This window comes from Patiria miniata, unplaced genomic scaffold (genome assembly GCF_015706575.1).
Source record: "Patiria miniata isolate m_02_andy unplaced genomic scaffold, ASM1570657v1 HiC_scaffold_3, whole genome shotgun sequence".
Lineage (NCBI taxonomy): Eukaryota > Metazoa > Echinodermata > Asteroidea > Valvatida > Asterinidae > Patiria > Patiria miniata.
In genome coordinates this window covers 29,512,876-29,531,960 of record NW_024037069.1, presented here as the reverse complement: position 1 = coordinate 29,531,960, position 19,085 = coordinate 29,512,876, and the positions used below count along the sequence as shown (strand labels likewise).

General features: G+C 42.9%; 2 protein-coding genes across 2 annotated transcripts in view; one reads left to right on the top strand and one right to left on the bottom strand.

The window, feature by feature from the left end:
• Window positions 1-4,996: 4,996 nt before the first annotated feature.
• On the top strand, window positions 4,997-7,441 carry LOC119736996 (alpha-amylase 4N-like). The gene is made up of 3 exons (XM_038211041.1): window positions 4,997-5,133; window positions 5,574-5,815; window positions 6,088-7,441. The coding sequence occupies exons 1-3, from the start codon at window positions 4,997-4,999 to the stop codon at window positions 7,182-7,184; spliced, it is 1,476 nt and encodes a 491-aa protein (XP_038066969.1). The 3' UTR covers window positions 7,185-7,441.
• Window positions 7,442-11,007: 3,566 nt separating this feature from the next.
• LOC119738523 overlaps window positions 11,008-19,085 on the bottom strand; it is a 44,808-nt gene continuing 36,730 nt past the window's right edge. The window contains exons 5-7 of the mRNA XM_038213426.1: window positions 17,522-17,610; window positions 16,200-16,359; window positions 11,008-15,792 (exon numbers count right to left, since the gene is read on the bottom strand). Of these exons, the coding sequence (XP_038069354.1) occupies window positions 12,615-15,792; window positions 16,200-16,359; window positions 17,522-17,610 (3,427 nt within the window). The 3' untranslated portion in view covers window positions 11,008-12,614. The remainder of the gene's footprint in view (window positions 15,793-16,199; window positions 16,360-17,521; window positions 17,611-19,085) is intronic.

The window sequence follows — 19,085 nt, the reverse complement described above, 5'->3', positions numbered from 1 at the left end:
TTGTAAAATTGCACATTTTTAGGACCCAATTTTATCCAAATGTTACAGAATAATTAGAGGCTCGCAGTTCTTTTCACGGCTTCAGTCCTCTTTTTTTTTTTTAACGAACCCTCAAGTTCATGGCCACAAAATACTCTAATAGCGGAGAATTGTAGGGTATGCAAATCGTGAATTAGCCAGCGTATGCAATTCTGGGCTTTTAAAATACTGGCCTACAACCACAATGTCATGATGGAAAGTTGTAGATGGTTGGTAACATTTTGATCGCATAAAAGACGCTTCCCGTTCCCACGTTTTCATGTGTCAGTGTACAGAGAACAATGAGAACTGACGGAAGTGTCAGATTACGAATGAAGTCCAAATTTTACAGAACACCAACATTGATGTGTTGTTACAAACAGTCTGGAAAATGAAATAATCTTTGAACATTATTCGTAAAAATAAACAACGGAAGTACAGCGTGTCCCAATAAACATTGTGCATGCAAAATCTCCAAGTTTCTTCAAAATAGGATTAATACATTTTCATTATTTAAAGCATTGTAAAATATACAGTCTTGTCTACAACTGTTCTGATTCCCATGAAAATCAATTGATGCAAACTAGACATATCACAGCTCTTAAAACGCTAACTTTAACCCATGCCAATAAACATCCCACATATATTTATGTAAGACTTAGCGGCGGCATTCCACATTCTAAGTGTTTTTTTTAAACATGGTTATGTCGTCTTGTAAAAGCCAGTTTCCAACGTTACCTTTACATAAGACTGTGTTATAATAAAACACGATAACGACACTCGAGTAATAAATACAGTACAAGTCTTAGACGTGTCAGTAACCAGTAATTACTGCAGCAATAAAAAGCTGATTAACAGGACCGTACGGCACCAACGAATAACATTGAAGTATTTTTGATCCAGGTTTTTAGTACATTTTCCGATGCTTAATTAAAAGAAACCTCAATGGTTAACTGATCAGGTCCATCATGATATTAAATATTCAAAAGTTGCACAAAGAATTTAACTGAAGCGGGGTTAATCCTGCGACCTCCGGAACACCATACACGCCCTCTACCGGCTTGTCTATCCATCCCAATGTTGGCGATTCCCACGTTTTTCATTGTCTTTGTTCGAGGTCGGAAGCCATATAAACCCGTATGTGCCACGTAGCCAGGGATCACACCCAAAGTCATGATGCTAGCAACATCAGAAATGCTGCAAAACTAATTGTCAGCAGTTTTAAACTTGACGAGCCGCGTTTTGCTGCTTAATGCGAGAATAACTCATGGGACCAAAAACAATGACCGTGTTATATATGCAATGTGACTCAATATGTCTTCCCGTAAAATAGTTCGCAGTGCAACTTAATACCACAATATAAAACCACGATACAACTACAAACTTTCGGATATTGCTCTCAATATCGTGCTCTAAGTAGTTGTCGTTGCACGCGCAAAGAGTGGGCTTGAATAAAGACTACGCCCTTAACAAAGCGAGGTCTCTAGAACTCTTCATCTAACACTCAAACTTGAACTAGTTTCTCAACAACAAAACGCCAATCAATGAGATCTGGACGGAAATGATATCACCTCGTAACTGATAAACTGCGCGCAATGCCGTCAATCAGTGATAATTATTTGAGTGATGCGTTACTCCTTCGAGGTTGTTTCATGATGGTTGGTAATAAATAAAAACCGACCCGTCAGCTGGAAGACTTACATCTCGTCGTCGGCGTCAGAAACCGAGCTTGAGCAGCGAGAAAGGTAAAGTTGTCTGATATTTTAACACTCGTTACAGAATGGCATTCCAGAGTCGTGCAAATTAATCACGTTATTGTAAGATTAGAATGAACTTCGAGGTTTGAAACATGCAGGAGCGACTACAAGGTTGGCTACTGCAGTTGTTCAAAACGACATAACAGTCCAGTCAGTGAAAAATCATTTTGCAAAAAGTTCGAATGTCTGAAACCAAATTTGATTTTGATCAGCTTGATTCGCTCTAAAAACATTTTGGTCTGGCGCAATTCTAGAGCACTAATCTGAAATGGAGTTAGCATCTTTTTAGAGAATGATAGTTGTATAAGATGTGATTGCTACTTTCTTTTAGCACCTTACGGACACTTTTTTTCAGCCAGTTCGCATGCCTGTGTGCTTGCTTGCCTCTTATACTTACCCTATCCTCAATGTCAACCTTCTGGTACATCTATCTACATCTCCCCATTGCCCACCTGCCTGCCTGTTCGTAAAAATATTATCTTACTATACCTCATACATATTCATGATCGAGAGCCGAACTTTCACTGGTCAAATCACCATCACGTGCCAGATGTTATTCTTGCTGTTCACCAAACGCGCGCGCGAGGATTCACGCACAGGGTAAATACGCATGCGTAGTAGACTGTCGCATGGGTTACCTTGGAACAGTCTACTACGCATGCGCTTTACAGAGCAATCGAGGAACTGTCACACGGGTGCAGTACACACGCGCGAACATCGCCCCAAGAGAGATGCATGGTTGCACGGTTCGCGTAAATGTTAATTTCCAGAGCTCAATGATGCCGTACTGGAGAAAATTAATGGACCGTGTAAAGATGTCTCCTGTACAAAAGAAAGTTGTACACAAACAACTGTATTTACAACTGTAGTTACTGTATTATATTGCAAACGAACCGAACTAGTAATTGAAGTTGAGCAACAATATTCTTGTGGTGAGCTGTACAAGACAAGTTTCCCCGAATTTTGTTTCAGGTGCATATACAAAACAAAATCGGCAACTGAATATGTATGAAGTATAGTAAAACAAATATAACATGGTTTATTTCGGGTAGACAGTCGATATTAGCTCCCCTCGCTATTGGAAGTTGACAAACTAGTTCCCTCGGCTTCGCTTCGGGAACTAGTTTGTCAATTTCCAATACCTCGGGGAGCGAATATCGACTGTCCACCCTCAAACCATGTTATATTTGTATAATGGGATATACATTGTGGCAGTACCAAACGAAAGCCTGCAGCTATTATTTTAAAGGTTGCTTAAAGTATGATTCACTTTAATGCGAAATTTTTCTACTCACAAACAGAAAAGGTGCAATATGACTCAATATGACTTCCCGTAAAATAGTCATCGTACCACTTAACGCCACAATAACACTACAATAAAATTGTGAACTGTGGAATATTGCATGCTGTCAATATTGTGCGTTCAGAAGGTGTGGTTGCATGCGCGTAGTTGTCTTGAATAAAGATTACGACCTAAAATCGATGTCTCTAGAACTCTAGCACTCACACTTGAACTAGTTTTCTCAACAACAAAATGCCAATCAACAAGACTGGTATGGAAATTATATCTTATAGTCGCTAGCAAGAAAAGGTGCAATAAATATAACTTTCCGTAAAATAGGTCATCGTACCACTTAATGCCACAATTACGCTACGATAAAATTGTGAACTGTAGAATATTGCTGTCAGTATCGTGCGTTCAGAAGGTGTGGTTGCATGCGCGTAGTTGTCTTGAATAAAGACTACGACCTAAAATCGATGTCTCTAGAACTCTAGCACTCACACTTGAACTAGTTTCCTCAACAACAAAATGCCAATCAACAAGATGGAAGTTATATCTTATGTAGTCGCTGACAAGTTGCGCGCAATCTCGAAATTTACCCGTCAATCAGTGATAAGGTTTGCTTGCGTGGTCCTTTGCTCGAGACTGTTTGTGATGGTTAGGTATAAAAACCAACCCGTGAGTTGGAAGACTTTAATCTCGGCGTTGTCGGCGTCAGGACCCGAGCTTGGGAAGCGAGAAAGGTAAATTGGTGTTATTTTAATATTTTTGATATTTTGACACATGTGTCGTACTGGCGTTCGAGAGTTGCGCTGAATTAATTATATTTGAGGTTTGAAACATTCAGGAGCGACTTACACTCAGAAGATATTCCGACTATTGCAGTTGTTCGAAAGGACATAACAGTCCCGTTAGTGAAAAAAAGGACAGAAAAGTTCGCACGTCTGAAACCACTTTCTGTTTTTGACGACTTGAGTCACTCTAAATACATGTCGGTTTGGCGCAATTCTGGATCGCTAATCTGAAACGGAGTAAGCATCTTTGTATACAATGATAGTTGTATAATATGTGGTTGCTATATACATACGCATGCCTCCTAGCTAATATGTCCTGCCTGTCTGCATGTTTAGTGTTTCCTGGCCTCTTACTCACCCTCACCTCAATGTCAATCTTCCAGTACGTCTATCTACCTTACCCCATTGTCTCTGCGTACCTGCCTGCCTACCCGTACCTCCCCTTCCCCCTTCCATCTCCTCCTCCCCCGTCCATCAACTGCCATGTTTACTTGTCTGACTGACAACCCAGCTCAAGTACCAGCCCGACCCATCCTAGTGAGCCTGTCGGTCTACTTGTCTGCCACCCTCGCACCTTCAACTACCTGTCTCTCCATGTACCCTCCTTGCCTGCCCAACTCCCTTTCCATCCCTTGCTTGCTTGACTGCCTACCACCCAGTTTCACAAAAATTATCTCCAACATAACCACCTCTCCGTCTGCCACCTCTCTATTCACCTGCCTGACTGCAACCAGCCTCCAATCTTCACGCGTCCTTCATATTGTTAACCTTCAAATTTGTAGGACATATACATGTATCGTTCCTTTCGTTTTCGGAATATAACAAAGTTATACCAAAACAAATAACCAGGTTTTTTTTCTTCTAAAATAAACATATTTCCATTTCTATTATCATAAAAAAACCGTCATTTCATTTATACATTTCAACCAAATATTCCAATGACGAATTGAAAAGGAATTGTTTTCTTACTCGCTGTAAACGCGTCTAATGCTTTTTGTTGTAACTGTGACATTGGCCTATTTCTAGAAATATACAAGGACTACAAATCCAATACAAACAATCTATATGCACTGTTAGTAATGGGACCACTGAATCATGCATGCTGATGTCTAAACGATTTTACATTCTCTTTTTTTTTCAACAAGATGGCTATCATATGGGTTTTTTGCCTTTTCCTGGGCGTGGCTGTCGCCCAGTGGGACGCTCACACCATGGACAACAGGCAGGTGATCGTGCACCTGTTTGAGTGGAAATGGAAGGATATCGCCAACGAGTGTGAAAAGTAAGGACATTTTTTAAATAGATGTTTCGAAAAGACAAAACAAAATACAAGTTCTTTTGTTTGATTGACAAATGTTGGTAGATGCGGTGCCAGTTTTATGTGCTCTCATTTGCCGGGCTGTTACCAACTGCAATTTTAAAATAATTGTCCTAGTTTTCATCAGCGTTTATTCAGAAAGGTATAGTCTACGGATACTCATGTGGCAAAGACACATTTTACCACATTTGAGGAGGGATGCATGTAAAGAAAGTTTAATATGTAAAGATAAATAAATTAAGACAAAATACATGCTTCGAAATATCAAATGACATTGTTCATCTACGGGAGATTTAATGGAAATTTACTCAGCCCTGGCCCTAATCATTTCATTTACTCTGCGTCTAACAGATATATTGTCATTTTTTTAGTGATTGCATTCATGTATCTTTTACCGTCTTTAGTTGGCTAGGGCCCCATGGGTTTGCCGGAGTCCAGGTCTCCCCTCCCAACGAGAACATCAAACTTGAACCCGAACGCCATTGGTATGAGCGGTACCAGCCCATTGGCTACGGACTGGACACGCGTAGCGGCAACGAAAACGAGTTCAAGGACATGGTGAACCGATGCTTCAAGGTCGGCGTCCGCATCTACGTGGATGCTGTCATCAACCACATGGCAGCTAACACTCCCGATGGCAGTGGACGTAAGTACTGCTGTCAAATTTCTTTAATTCAGCTTATCTCAATTCTCCAATATTCACATCTTACAAAATCGCAACCTGGATTGTCTCAACATATCAAATCACTTCCTGTTTCCATACCTTTCGCACCACTGTCTGGCCACCCTTCCGAGTTTCTAACAAGACCAAACTAACGTTTGTTTTATCGGAAAATGGCTGAGAAAATATAGGCGAATTTAGAATAGTTGCTAGCGAATTCACGGTCTGCTTTTACCTCCTATTTTCCATCCGGACAGCGTATGACTTCTGGAGAGTACCTTACTCGGAGTTGGATTTCAACTACCCACAAGGTAAATGCCCAACTCCCAGCGGCATTGACTACAGCAATGTGGATTCCATCCGCAACTGCGACCTGAAGGGCCTGAAAGATCTGGATCTTGGCAAAGACTACGTCCGGGGTAAGATCGCTGAGTACCTGAACAGGTTGATCGACATGGGAGTGGCCGGCTTCCGCTTCGACGCCGCCAAGCACATGTGGCCGGGTGACCTCCAGCCCATCTACAACCGGCTAAAGAACCTCAACACCAACTTTGGCTTCCCGAGCAACGCCCGGCCTTTTGTCGTCCAAGAGGTGATTGACCAGGGTGGGGAGGCCGTGTCCGCATGGGAGTACCTGAACATTGGCAGGGTGACGGAGTTCAATTATGGCATCAAGCTCGCCGAGGGCTTCTACAAGAAGAATCCGCTGAAGTCGTTCCAAAATTTCGGCGAAGCCTGGGGTTTCATTCCGGACTACAACTCCCTGGTGTTCGTCGACAACCACGACAACCAGAGGGGTCACGGAGGTGGAGGCGGCATCATCACCCACAAGGATTCCAGGCGGTACAAGATGGCCAACGCCTTCATGCTGGCTCACCCTTACGGACTGACTCGCGTCATGAGTAGCTTCGCTTTCAGTGACCCCAACAGCAGCCCGCCGAAAGACGCGGCTGGCAACATCATATCGCCCATCTTCTACGCCGACAACACCTGCGGCAACGGCTGGGTCTGCGAGCATCGCTGGAGGCAAATCAAGAACATGGTGGACTTCCGGCGGGTGACGGTTAGCCAGGCCTTCGCCAACTGGTGGGACAACGGTTTTTACCAGATTGCCTTCGGTCGCGGCAACAAGGGCTTCATCGTCATTAACAACGAGGACTTCTCCCTGAGCCAGACCTTGCAGACGGGCCTTCCCTCCGGTACCTACTGCAACATCATCTTGGGCGACTTCAACAACGGCAAATGCACCGGACCCACGGTCTACGTTGACAGCAACGGGTTCGCCAAGTTTGACATCGCGGGCTCGGGTAACGACGATCCCGTTGTTGCGATCCACGTAGGTGCAAAGCAGTAAACTTGAATACATTCGCTAGATTCTGGTGGTAAAGACGCTCTCAAAAATGAAGACAATGAATGAATACTGACATTAACATCGAAGGACAAATTTATAAAATGACAATGATCCAGATTTGAAAATTATGTGGCAATAAATATTTACAGTTATATCAACTCATCTCCGCATCTCTTGACCAAGATGCCTTGTCTACAACGAGTGGACATCAAAAACTATTCCTTTTATGCTTTTCTGGATAACTGTTGTTCCTTTTGATTATGCGAAATACCTTTCCCTCTGTCTTATTAAAGGATTATAAATTGACAGATCTTTCCACTACTCGTTGATATGTGGTAAAGTTCTCCCTTTCGTGGTCGAGGGACCAACAAATATGTTGTTGCATTAAAAGTTGTGAATTGTCAAATTAATATAACGAAATGGTAAAACATCATTTGTACGTTCGAATAATGTTTGATGCTCTCTGAACGATGTACGCTTCTCAACTTTGCATTGCATGCTAAGTGCCCAGTAAGCCTGCGCAGGCAAGGGCCTTGGACATTTTTTAAACCCAACACTTCTAGGTTCCTGAGTGGAAACGGCTTAACAGCGAGACCCTGGAGCTAGCTTTCTCAGCCAAGGCAAACCCAGTTAAGAAGCTTTTAAGGCATTCGAATGTTCTTTCAGTCGAGCATTTCATCACAAATCTTCCGCAAGTTAGGAAGCAGAGCGAAATGTTGTAAGAAGCTTTTACGTATATCCCCGAGGTAGCTGAGGGATGTGAATGCTCGGTGCATGAAATGTTTCATTGGGGTAGTGGTGGTGCATTGTGCAACAAGACAAAAAGCTGCCCGTAGTAGTGCATTTAGTTCTCGATGGTTTCAAGCTAGGGCCAATTTCGTTTTTAACTGCGGGATAGCAGCTCAACAAATCATCGTGTCTCTCCGTTAATAGTCCGTTAGATAGTTAATTAGTTAGTTAGTAACAAACGTTGATATTGTCTATTGCTCCTACATGTGGGGTGCTGTGGTCCAATGGTTACGGTGTTCAATTTGTGTGTCGTGGTACATGAGTTCTAATCCTGACCGTGGGAACATGGTACTTGTGCTCTTGAGCAAGGCACTTTACCATTATTACTTCGTCCTTCGGATGGGACGTAAAGCTGTAGGTCCCGTGTGTTGTGTAATGCACGTTAAAGAACCCAATAACACTTATCGCTAAGAGAAGGGGTTTGCCCCAGTGGTTCTGGCGGTGGCTGCAATATGCGCCGCAGCACCTTGTCAACCCTTATAAGGTGCTACATAATGGGTCTCATATTTCTCATATACTTTATTTACCTTTCTTTAATAATGGACATAATTTCCAGTGCCTTGAGTACACAATTGTTGGTAGATACGTGCGCTATAGAAGACTCCGTTATAATTACACTGTTATTTCGGTTGTGTACTATATGAACCTAGCAACCAGTTGTGTAAAAAAATTGAACAAGTTGTGTAATATTTTACACAAGTTGTGTAAACAACAGTTTACACAACGGGTTGCTAGGTTCATATAGTACACAACCGTCTGATTTTTTACACAACCGAAATAACAGTGTACATTTCACCGATTTTAACCAAACTTTGTCAAAAGTATCAGTAGCTAGGCCCCAACATGTTACATGACCAAACTGGGGTCAAAGGTCATGATGGAGTTACTGGGGTCAAAACCTGATTTTTTTTTTTTTACTAAAACACTACTCCTTCCAGAAATTACATGGCACAATCACGTAACTCATATTCGTTGGCCCGCAGCTTCCGAGATATTTTCGATCAAGCTTGTTACAGATCTGATATAGGCCTATGAGAAAATTTCCATTGTTTTTTTAACTGAAACCTTAAGTTGCATGATCAGAATAAATATTTCTCCAAAATATGCCTACTACAAGTGTTTTGTACGCACTTTATATCCGTTGGAACTTTGTATTCATTACTGTCCGTTCTTACTTTTTTTGCCCTGGAAACAGCGCATTGAGTGCAGCCTTGTTACAGTATTCTACGACATGCATAGGTGCGTGCATTTTAAACTGAACTTTGAAAGAGGTAGCCTTTCGTATTATCGCAACAGCTATGCGCCATTTTTTTTAATTCTCACTCTAAGCGTTGGTAAATGTTTTATCAAAAGGAACTAGAATTTAATAAACGCCAAAAGTATTTGTTATTGGTTCCATGAGAGCTGTGGAGATTGTTATCTTTAGAAAAACCCCGTGAATTTAGATGTTTGTTGCCGACATCGGTAATTTCTTGCACTCGAATTCATGTGTATATATAGTCGAGGGCCGGAAAGTTCGTTCTCATTGTCTACAGTAACAGCGCCCTCCAGGGCTGACTTATATCTCGCCGCCGCTTCAGAGGACAAACTGTTATCATTATGACGTCAGAGATAAGACGGGCGCACCATTTGAATCAATAGTCATGACTGTTTCTCCTGCATCGTTGAAATGTCGGGCTCTGTTCACTCGAAAAGTGACATATTCATACGACTTTACGTCAAAGTATTGCATTTCATGAAACTCAAACCTTTGAAATATTCGCGAACTGAAGTCAAGAAAAAAAAAACCACTCTTAACTGTTGCACACATCGCTCCTAACACACAGCCCCTCCCCAACTCAAAACTGCCAGCTATGTGAACGTATTTATGAGATAAAGATGTGAAAGATATTCTTATTGAAAAACCAACTACGATTCTTAAATTTGGTGAAACCCACCAGGGAAAACAATGGGAGTACACATCGGAAAGAAACGAACTCGAGACGTCCTCCGTTTTTCCTCATCTTTCCACCCATTTATTCTTAATTTCGACAACATTTCAAGGCCTTTTTGTCAAACATTTGTAAAACAGACGAAATATTTAAGGCCACGGAGGAGATACAGAATGCGAGGAATTCCAGCATAATTAACCCCTTTCCAAAAGATGGGACAGTCCGATGACATAGGTTATTTTCACTGAAAAGTTACAATCAAAAGGACACTTTTCGACCGATTGGTGGCAGCAGACACATGTCGCCATTTTCTTTTGTTGGCTACACTGCGCATGTGGAAACACTCCAATCCAAACACTGCAATGCAACGGTAAATTGTGACGCCCTGAAAAACCTTTCCCTACACGTTTCGCATTTCTAAGTACACACAAATTGAGAACATACGAAAGCTTTTGATGGAGAATCAACATGAATATATTTTATAAAAGTCTGAATGTTATACCAGACCGATCCAAGCACGCCATAACCTGTACACTCACAGAGCGCTCCCGTCAGTGGCGATAGCATTGTGCTAGCTATTGTTCAAATAATCCTTCACGTGGCAGTTACTTTGTACAATGAGTGCCAGAATGTTTTCGCCATTGAAAGGGGCCTCCGTGAATTTACAATGATACCTCTGATTGGTCTATTTAGACGAATCCGGCCCACGTGATCACTGTACTCACACGAGGTCACCATCAATGGAGAAACCGTTGTGCATGCAATTGCACAAAGCAACTGCCCCATGACGGATTATTTTAATAAAATCTAGCATAATAGTTTCGCCATTGAAGAGGGCGTTCGTGATAGTATTGATACTGTGCTGGGATTGGTCAACAGGACACCGATATCTGTTGCCACCACTTAAGTAACCATCAAATATTATGTAAATTACAATAACCAATGAAAGGATAGAGGATAGCATCCCAAATTTTAAACAAACGGCATTTACCAATCGTTTGGGAAAACAACTGCCCGACCCCGGTTGGGCAATAATTAACCAATTATTTAACCTGTTGATATGTAGACCAACATTGGGCAAAAAGTTGGTCAAAAATTTCCCATTATTTTTAAAGAGTGCAATAGCCTCAAAATATTGTTTGGAATTTATCTTTCAAAAGAAACGACGAAACGATATCAAAACTAACATTCTGTACTTTGAAAGGGTTTTTTTTTGGCCAAATTTTCCCCCTAATTTTCCTTCGAACTTTAAATCCCCTTGTCTGTGCAGTGTTTAGTGCAAAACCCATCAAATCTACCAATACAGTGCAGCTGATTTCAATTGTCTACGGGATTATGCGGTACCAACAAAACACCCTTTTAATCTAGATTTTCACTACATGGTTAATATTTTAACAATGCTTATTTTTTTAGCAGTTTTAAAACTGGACTTGCAGCACTTTGTTTTCTTACGGGGAAAACAGTCATTATGGGACCAAAACAAAATTGAAGTCTACAAGGGCATGAATACCCGTTGTGTTTATCCCAAACGAAGACCTGCAGAAATGTTTTTTTTTTAAGTTTGCTTAAAGTATGCTTCACTGTCATGTAAAATATTGATACTCACAACTAGAAACGGTGCAATCTGACTCAAGCTGACTTTTCCTAAAATAGTTTCCCTAAAATGACTTTCCGAAAAATAGCTGACCTTCCCTAAAATAGTCGAGACTACGACTTCGTGCCTACAGTTAAACTGTGAACTGTTTAATGCTAAAGGGAGCAGCAGTGTAAAAAAATATGTACAGTAGTGCTCACATGTTGCTATAAATTATGAATAGGCTACACCTTCTGTTCACAGTCATTGCAAAATTGCAGCACTTTACTGTTTGCATTTCACGAATCTGAGTTACTCATTATATACAAGGCATGTCGTCGGAAATTGTAAACACCATTACACGTAGTAAAATATTTCATCATAATGATCGATTTGTTTTACATCTTAAAGTCTCGGCACGAAAGGTACACGCAGTGTACGTACATAAATAAGTCTCCTTTTCGGTGTATATACAAGATAGTAATCAAACAACTGTTTAACATGAATGAGAATGTCAAGGAGTTGGGGTAAATGATTGCACCTTTCTCAAATTGCACCTCGTCACCCGAATTAGAAAGAAATGAACCTTTACAGTTCTGACTCATTTCCAAAACGAAATGATTTTTGTTTACTGTACTATTCATAGTAGAATTGTAATATAATATTCAAACTAATCTAAATTTTTTTCTGCAGTGTGCTATTTAAAGACATTCCGTTAATATTCAAAACTACAGTGTGGTATAAAAAGCTGCTGAAGTTCTGTAAAGTTATTCAGATTTATGCACAACCACTACTCAACCGTAATATCAAGTGTTTTTGTTACAAGCCTATTTTACAATATACGATATCTATAGTCTTTTCTTATTATACAAATTAATGAACAATAATCATATAGAATAGAAAATGCTGCAACTTTTCCTTTAATCAAGGCATATAAAATGATACATTTGGAAAATTAAAAGAATATGGTACTTTAAAATTATTATGTACAGTTCAACATACACATGTATGTTATTGGATAAGCACCAAATGTTTTCAGTGCTATTTAGTTAGTTCTTTTAGTGTGTTTTTTTTTTGGAGGTTTTTTCGCAAATATACATTTATTTTAATATTCTAATTCTAACCTAGTTAAAACGTGTATTACCACCGTAGAGGTGCTGTACTGTCTTTATGTTTCTCCTTGTATCCATCTAGAGGATGCCTGCGTTCTTCTTTTGAAGGTTTGCGCTCATCTTTCAGACCCTCTAGAGGGTGTTTGCGTTCCTCCTTACTAAAGATATCTAAAGGGTGTTTCCTTTCGTCTTTCAGTCCCTCTAAAGGATGTCTCCTTTCCTCTTTTGGGATATCTAGTGGGTGTCTGCGTTCTTTGGGTACTGCTCCTGGACTGTTCGGAGAGTCTAATGTCATTGACCTGACGGAGAGCCTCTCTGGAGGCGGTCTTGATCTGAGTGGGTCTTTCGGTGGAGGCTTGTTCGCAGCGAATACATCCAGGGCGCTGTGAGCTCTACCGTAATGCTGCCTCCTCAGGTCGTGGGCACGGCTCCGCTTGTGCCCATCCCTGGTTTCTAAAATGTTCGTCTCGGAGCTGGTTCTGACCGTGGCGGGTCGTATATGCCTTCCAGGATGGCACCGTAAAGGGTGAAGTCGTCCGGATGACCCTCTGTGTTCCCGGTCAGCCTCTAGCTTGGTATCGTAGTCTATGCTGCGATCGCGTCGCGGAGCATCGTAGGTCTCATCACTGTAATGCCTCTCAAACTGCGGCGAGGCAGCTTCTCGTTGAAGTCTGAGAAGAGAGGACGCGCTGTGCGGTCTGTCAAGATGGTCTTTGGACGGGACGCCTAGGAAGCCTCTTTCATCACTCCACTCGGCACTACCCTGACTACTGCCGGCGCTGTGCATCCTCAAGGGAGACTTGGCCCTCCTGTCTGCGTACTCTCTTTCACCTTCTTGCGAATGGGTGGCAGTTGGGGTCTGAGGGGACCTCCACGGGCTTCTGTCCCGGCCGGGACTTCGGCCCCTCCGATGCAGTGGAGGCTCGCTTCCACCTGACGGGTGGGGGTCTCGGTGGCGGTACGCTTCATCTCTTAGCTCTCCTTTCGAGGAGTAATGGCCGCTGTTTCTTGGAGAATCACGATGACCCGCTGCACCGTGGCTGCTGGGTAAGCTTTCTTTAGGATGGATGGCTGTCGGTCGTACTAGTGTGGTCTGAGATACAATTTTCCCTTTGGATAACGGAGGCTGCTCTTCGTGGGCGCGAGGTTTGTCTGACAAGGCCTCATCTTCTGGAGCTATGGAGGCATGCGATCTTTTTAGTTTCGGAGACTTTTTCACACAACGGAAGGCGCTCGGCCGACATGAGACATCCTCAAGTTCTAATCTCGGCGAGGGCTGCGCTGAAGCCCGAGACTCTTCGCTGTGCTCATGTCGATTTGATGGTTCACGATCTTTGGGTGGCAGTTCTTCTAGATCGCGTTTCCTGGCAGGTGGTCGGTTCCCGTCCCAAATTTTGCCGCTCTCTTTGCGGAGGTAATCCTCTTCCACACTGTCCTGAGGACTCAGCTTCTTAGCTGAGCTGGAGCTAGGGAGCAGGTGGGTCAGTCTCTCTTTCGCTGATTCTCCTTTGTGATCAAAACTGGCGCTTCTAACATCCGGAGAAGACGACGCGTCAACCATTTTGCGCGTTGGGTCTATCTGAGAGTCACTGTGTTGCTTATGCTGCAATTGTAGTCTACGATTGCGAGGCGGACGACTTCGCCTCGATGTTGGCGCATCAAACATTGCGTCTGATCGCATGAATTCCTTGAACAAGGCATCTGTCTTTTCGTCGATGCTGTAATCCCTCCCCTTGGGATAAAACCTCAGTCGGTGCTCTCCCTGGACACGGAAGATCCTACCCACTCGATTGCTGTTGCGGATGCGCTCCGACGATTCGTTTGCCGAGTCACCTGCAACACCGACTGATTTCTCACTAACCGATCCTGTTATTGTCTGCGAGTCAGCTTCGCTCTCCTCTTCCGGAAAACTGAAGCTGCCAAAGATGGCTTCGCCTTTCTCTGCAATGAATTCGCGTCGTTTTGTTGAGGCTGTTCGTCGATCACTCCTCCTTCTCACACCGTGGATATTAGTGGGCAAGGATTCCTCCTTGCTGGTCTCTGAAAGTACCGCACTGTCAGTCCCTGACGACAGGGGCCTTTCTCCGATCGGGCTGCTCTCGCTCGACAAAGCAGGAGCGCAGCTCTCCAAACTCGTGCTATCTCTGTCGGCCGATGCAAACAGATACCTCTTTTGCTGCTCCGAGACTTCATTCTTGTGTTCTATTGACGTGTATCCACTGTCGGCCTGCATCTGCTTGAGTTTACTTGCACTGTCTTTCCCAGAACTGTCCCCTCCTTTGCTTCTCTCCGATGTGTCTGACTCCTCAGTACTGATGCTGCTAAACATCTGCTCAAAGCTGTCATTTTTACCATGTGTGTTGAACTTATACCTCTGCACAACTGTGAGTCTGTTTTTCCCGTCATCAGCTTCTGCTGCCGATGTGTCAGTCGGAGAAAGTGCCGAATCGCTGGGCTCCAAATACTGGCTCTCACCGTCACCTTCTTGGACAGGCCCTTCTACTTTTCCACGTTCGGCTGGAATTACGGTATCTGGTTCCGAGCTTAAGCTTCCCGAATCCTCCATTTCAAGCGTAGTGCGAAGCTGCCAGAGTTCTCGATAAGCCCCGGTTCGTAATTCCTGATCTGGTGTCGGTTTCTCGCAGATTTCTATCTGCGGTGGAGGGTGGAACTTAAGCGGCGCATTGGGGGCCCGCCGCATTCCTTTGGTCGTCATTTTCCCGTTACCCTCTGAGCCCTCGCTGCTGATGGGCTCCGCGAATCCAGCTTGGTTTTCGGCGGGTATGGGTACGAACCCTATGGATTCGCTCTCCCTGTCGGCTTCCGAAGCCGCCTTGTCGCGGCTGTTTTTCCTCGGGGAGCGGAGCTGCAGGTGCGAGGGTGCGTGCAGGCGAGCCTGCCCGCCTGGGGAGAGATCCCTGGACTTGATGCCATCTGCTTCCGGTGCTTTGCCCTGCTCTGTCGGTTGGATGTGAACCTGGGCTTTGACGGTCATACCGCGTGGTTGGAGTGGGTCATCGTTTAGGGGTTTGTGCCACTGGAGGTCGTCAGGCGTGGGTAGGCTGGTCCTGGTGGGGCGTCCTGGGGAATGGGTCCTGCGGTCGCTGTTCCGTTGGCAGTCGTAGTCCAGGGAGAAAGCCTTCATGGAATCACCGGAAGGTTTAATCCGGGATAATTTCAAGTGATGAAAATCTCCCTCAGTGTACCTGTCAATGAAAGAATATTTATATTTAGTTAAATTGAAACATTGGGAAACAGTCAACCTAACTGTTCAGTGGTGTTCAACAGATACGATTTAAAAGGTTTAATGGAGTAGTACTGTGAAAGCAGCATCTTAGGATTATGTGGCTCATTTCATTGAGGACTTAGCAAAACCAAATTTCCTTGAGCAAATACTTGCAATCGGCCAATATTCCATGTGAACGATTGCTCGCGACTGGTTCTTGGATTTTGCTAAGGTTTTTTTTTCGCTTTTGTCCGGGAAAGATGCCGATGGGATATTAACTAGTTCATGTCATTTCTACACGTTTAACCAGCTCATCCTTAACCCTATTTCACTGTACCATCATGCAGGCGTGGCAAGCTCAAGGTCAAAAGGAACTTTAGCGCCTACCTTCGGACGTACTTTGCTTGTTTCTGTCTGATGGGGACCACTTGAAAGGAGACCCGCCGAGGTGAGACGGGCGAGCGTTCCTCCTCGGCACGCTCAGACGAGAAGTCCACCACTACTGTCTCAGCTTCGCCTGTCTGCATCGGCTCCTCTTCAGGTATGTCTGTCAGGAATAAATGCAAGGTGCAATTACAGCTGGGGCAACATCACTGATCTCCTTAAACGTAGAAGAATTTGCTAAGCAGAATGTCTTTGAGGACCAGAAACACGCAATACACGTCCTTGACATTTTGGCTAGTAACCTGGAGAAAATTTCATAGAGCTGCTTAAAGCATAAAATTTGCTTAAGCACAAAAAAATGCTTTATATAATCGGCAGGTTATTCACCAAAACTGCATGCGACTGGTTATGCTAAGTCCACAACAGCTAAATACCAGTCACAAGCAATGTACGTCGCATAGAGTTTTGGCCGGTAACATGATTATATTAAACAAGGGTTTTTTTGTGCTTAAGCAAATTTGTGTGCTTAAGCAGCTTTATGAAATTGGCCCCTGTTTTTGCTAAGCACAAATATTCCGTGCGTACCAAAATTCTGTGTCTAGCATGTCATTGAAATTGCCCATAGGCCTAGGCCTCCGACGTACGTTCAGGGGCACAGGCAGCCTTTCTGCCCGTCGTAATCACGGGCATGGCAATGTCCATTATTTTAGGCCAATATGTTGACATCTGTGTTTCTCCTCAATAGTCGTCGAAACTGTGCATTATTATTCTGATCAATATTAATCCAAATTGTATTGCTCTCCCATAAGTAGGAGAGAAGAAGACAGGAAATTGTTGAGCAGGAAAATATGAAGATTTCTTGTCCCAGTACCTCGGTACCTGAAAGTCAACTCTTTGTCTGCCTTCTGTCTGACCGGAAAGCAGACGATCGGGAAATGCACGTTCGTTAAATTTTTATGTCAGATGCAGCTTCACAGTTTCTCTTTTTCGTCGTCGCTATTATTGCAAAAAGTATGGTGCTAAACGTAGTTGGCACATATCAGCCATAGACGAAGCGTTTTGACAACAGGCTCGTAACTTTTGATAAATTGTTTTTTTTTTAAGATCCCAATTAATGATTCGCATGTTAAAGACGGATAATCTGGCACATGAACCTACGAGGTTAATTCTCTATTATAACCTCGCATCTCTCTATTCTGACTGGTCCCCGCCCCATCACACTTCCCACTTGCTAAGTTAAAAAGCGCCCTCTTTTGTTCACGCCTGAAGCCCATTATTACCCCATTATCGGAGAGTATATCTGTAGGCTTTTTTCCTCTGCTTACCGGGTAGATGGTCGACAGAGGTAGCCTCCCCATTGGCAAGATACTCGGCTATGCAGGAATCCAAATTGTCTTCGTCGTCATCCAGTAGTCTGTAGAAGACAAGAGTTCAGAAACATTAGTTTAAACAAAAATCAAACAGTTTAGTTTTTTTGTCGAGATCTTGCACAATTGTCTCTATTAACAGGTCCTGAGACGAAAAGAAATGGTCTTGCAATAAACTTAAATTGAAAAAAATTAATATGTGCCAATTCTTTCACTGGCTGGGCGAAGTTTCTTTATGTATGCCTCAATTTTCCTCAAAGCGGCATATACGATTAAATTGATTTGTTTCCCCAAATGGTGCTGTGTCAAGTGCACTGTTAGATATACAGTACTTCATTCAAAATACAAGATGATCGCAATTACAATGTATAGTTGGGACCGTAAGTACAGTTGGGACCGTCCCAACTGTAGTTGGACGGATGCCGTAATTGGGGCGTTACATCTCCAAGCAATGTTATTTTCGATTCTATCACTGTCTGTAGTGACAGTAGATAACTGACGACATTCAAGACGATTCGTAAATCCTCCTTTAAAATAAAGCCACTCCTTCTTTACTCATTTGAAAAGTCTTTAAAAAATACCCAACAAACAGAAGAAAAACAACACCTATAACAACAACATGATTTTGTGAAGTTTTTACATTGGATAACAAATACAATATTTCATACCGCAGAAGCAAACGAGAGTCATGTCCGCTATGCGTGTTTACTATGGAACCCTCTAATACACAGATTTGCTAATTATTGTTATTTGAAGGTTTAATACATCATGATGCAGCCTCTGGAAAACACAAGATGCGTTATTAAAGGACCAAGGCCAACCATTCGGAACACGGCATTGCAATTAAATGAACACTGGACATTTCATTCGCAGGGACACAAGATGAACTGCGGATGGAATTAAACCAAGCTACATTTCCGGCAATTTAATATGCATTTACGGATTTAAAAGATTCCAAATCCCAATGAAAATACCACCCCTCGTAAAAAAAAATAAAAATTATGATGTGTGGAAACAGATTTCTTGCATAGCTCCTCTTATTTCTCGTCCTTGCTCTGTTTATCTAGCACGGAATCTTCGTCTGCAGACCTGCATTGCGGAAATCGATACTCTCCGAAATGGCTCCCCTATATCGTGTTCCTGAGAAACTGCGTCCCTGAATAAGAGTCCCTGAATAACAGGCAAAACAGCTACCCTGGAAGGGTACTGTCCGTTAAAAGCCTTGCTGTGGCTTTCTTCACAAGATAAAGATGGGGCAGTCTGGCTAGGTGGAAGAACTTTCCGTCCAAATTCAGACCTGTCCGTTTTTGTCGTAACAGCCTCTTTATTTCAATTCATTTTTAGCTGATTAAGGCAAGGACGCGAAGTAAATTTTTTTTTATGAAAGACGATGGCAGCAACTACAAGTGTTTTGAAAAATAGATGCTTCTTGATATCCAGTACGCGTATTTTTTTTCACAGCATACATCGTATTTTAACCAATCACACATCACGCACACACTCTGGTTTTACTATACTCCCG